Below are 1,508 nucleotides of genomic sequence, written 5' to 3' on the forward strand. Positions count from 1 at the left end.
GGAACCTAAACTGTTTTGCAAAACCTTCACTAAAAACCTGTTATTTTAAAAATAACAAAGAGTTTCAACGAAGTGATTTATAGGGACCCTTAGATGCAGTTCTAAGACTCCTTTCCAGCTTGCTATGCAACTTTTTCCATTACACGCTTTCATAATATCCCTTTGAAGAGCAACTAGTTCTGCCAGTTTTACTCACACCACTCTCAAACACCCTAGGTACCAGTACCATTAAGCTCACTCAGCCTTGATTCTTTAAAAACATCAAGGAAAATAAAGCTAATAGGGAACAGAATTTAAGGCATTTTTTTTTATTTTAGCCAAGGAATGATGCATGCTACAGATTAATCTTTCTTCCCCACTGTTTCTCAAAGAATGTCACAGTTCAACCCCAATAACATGGCACTTGTTTATCTCTCCCCTGCTAACTCATTCCAGATTCTCAAGTGTTTTCCTCAGTAATGACGCTTTCTCCTGCAGCTCAGGCCTGCTGTCTGTCTCCATGGTGGCTAGTGACTCCATCAGCAGCACTCGGCATTCAGGGGTCAAACTTTCCCACTGGTTTGATGCTGAATGAAAAGAGCAATAGAAAAACAAAGCATCCGTAAAGAACAAGAACAAAATTTAGATTACTCTTATTACTCTCTTCATGTCCTTTATACCCAAAATAGATACAAAGCAATCCTGTGATTAGACACTTCAATATAGAGAAGGAACTTCAGAAAGTTCTTGGAAACATTTCCTTATCTGTCAATTCTAGTTTTGCACAAACTGTGAAGCCCCCTTGTAATACATATACAGTTATCGAAAACTTCATTATAGTATTATCGGTAGTTCATGACCTCCCCCAGGATGGGCTACATCCAAGGAGCTACAAAGGGCCAAGGTGGAACAGGCTGAGTGAACAATGCCAGCTGAACAACGACCTAAAAGGCCTTTTTATAAGATAGACTCAGTTTAAAAAAAAAGGAAAACAAAAACCTTGAATACATTTTATATATGACATTTTATTACACTCTTCCTTAAAAAAAAAAAATCAATGAACTATGTAAATACTGACAATTTTAGAAAATCATAAAGTACATCAGTCCTAAACCTGTGGACAAGACTCTCCACCGTCTACCAAAGTGGCTACAAGCAGGCTATCTCACGTCTTAGTTTCATGTCCTCCTGCACAAGCTTGTGGAAAGAATTCTCTCGTCTTCCCCATCCTTAATCTATGCACTTAAAACAGCAAAAGAGGACAAACTATCAGAGGAAAGAAACCTTTTGAGGGCAGTAGTCCATATACGATATGTAAAGTGCTAGCAGTATGTCTTTTACTATTGACACAAGAGACCAGTGAAAGAAACCTGCTTCTTGATAATTCAACTGCTTCAACTCAGGGACCCTGATAGGACAGAGGTGAACTGTTCTATGGGGATTCTGCAGCTGGTTGGTTTGAACTAATGGCTTTGTATTGAACAGCCCAACATGACACACACACACACACACACACACACACACACACA

General features: G+C 38.9%; 1 protein-coding gene across 1 annotated transcript in view; it reads right to left on the reverse strand.

Moving 5' to 3' along the window:
• Nucleotides 1-292: 292 nt before the first annotated feature.
• ECPAS (Ecm29 proteasome adaptor and scaffold) overlaps nucleotides 293-1,508 on the reverse strand; it is a 97,509-nt gene continuing 96,293 nt past the window's right edge. The window contains exon 49 of the mRNA XM_004711038.3: nucleotides 293-566. Coding sequence (XP_004711095.2) covers nucleotides 427-566 — 140 coding nt within the window. The 3' untranslated portion in view covers nucleotides 293-426. The remainder of the gene's footprint in view (nucleotides 567-1,508) is intronic.

Source organism: Echinops telfairi, unplaced genomic scaffold (assembly GCF_000313985.2).
Source record: "Echinops telfairi isolate 266 unplaced genomic scaffold, ASM31398v2 ScPeMD7_7410;HRSCAF=8448, whole genome shotgun sequence".
Lineage (NCBI taxonomy): Eukaryota > Metazoa > Chordata > Mammalia > Afrosoricida > Tenrecidae > Echinops > Echinops telfairi.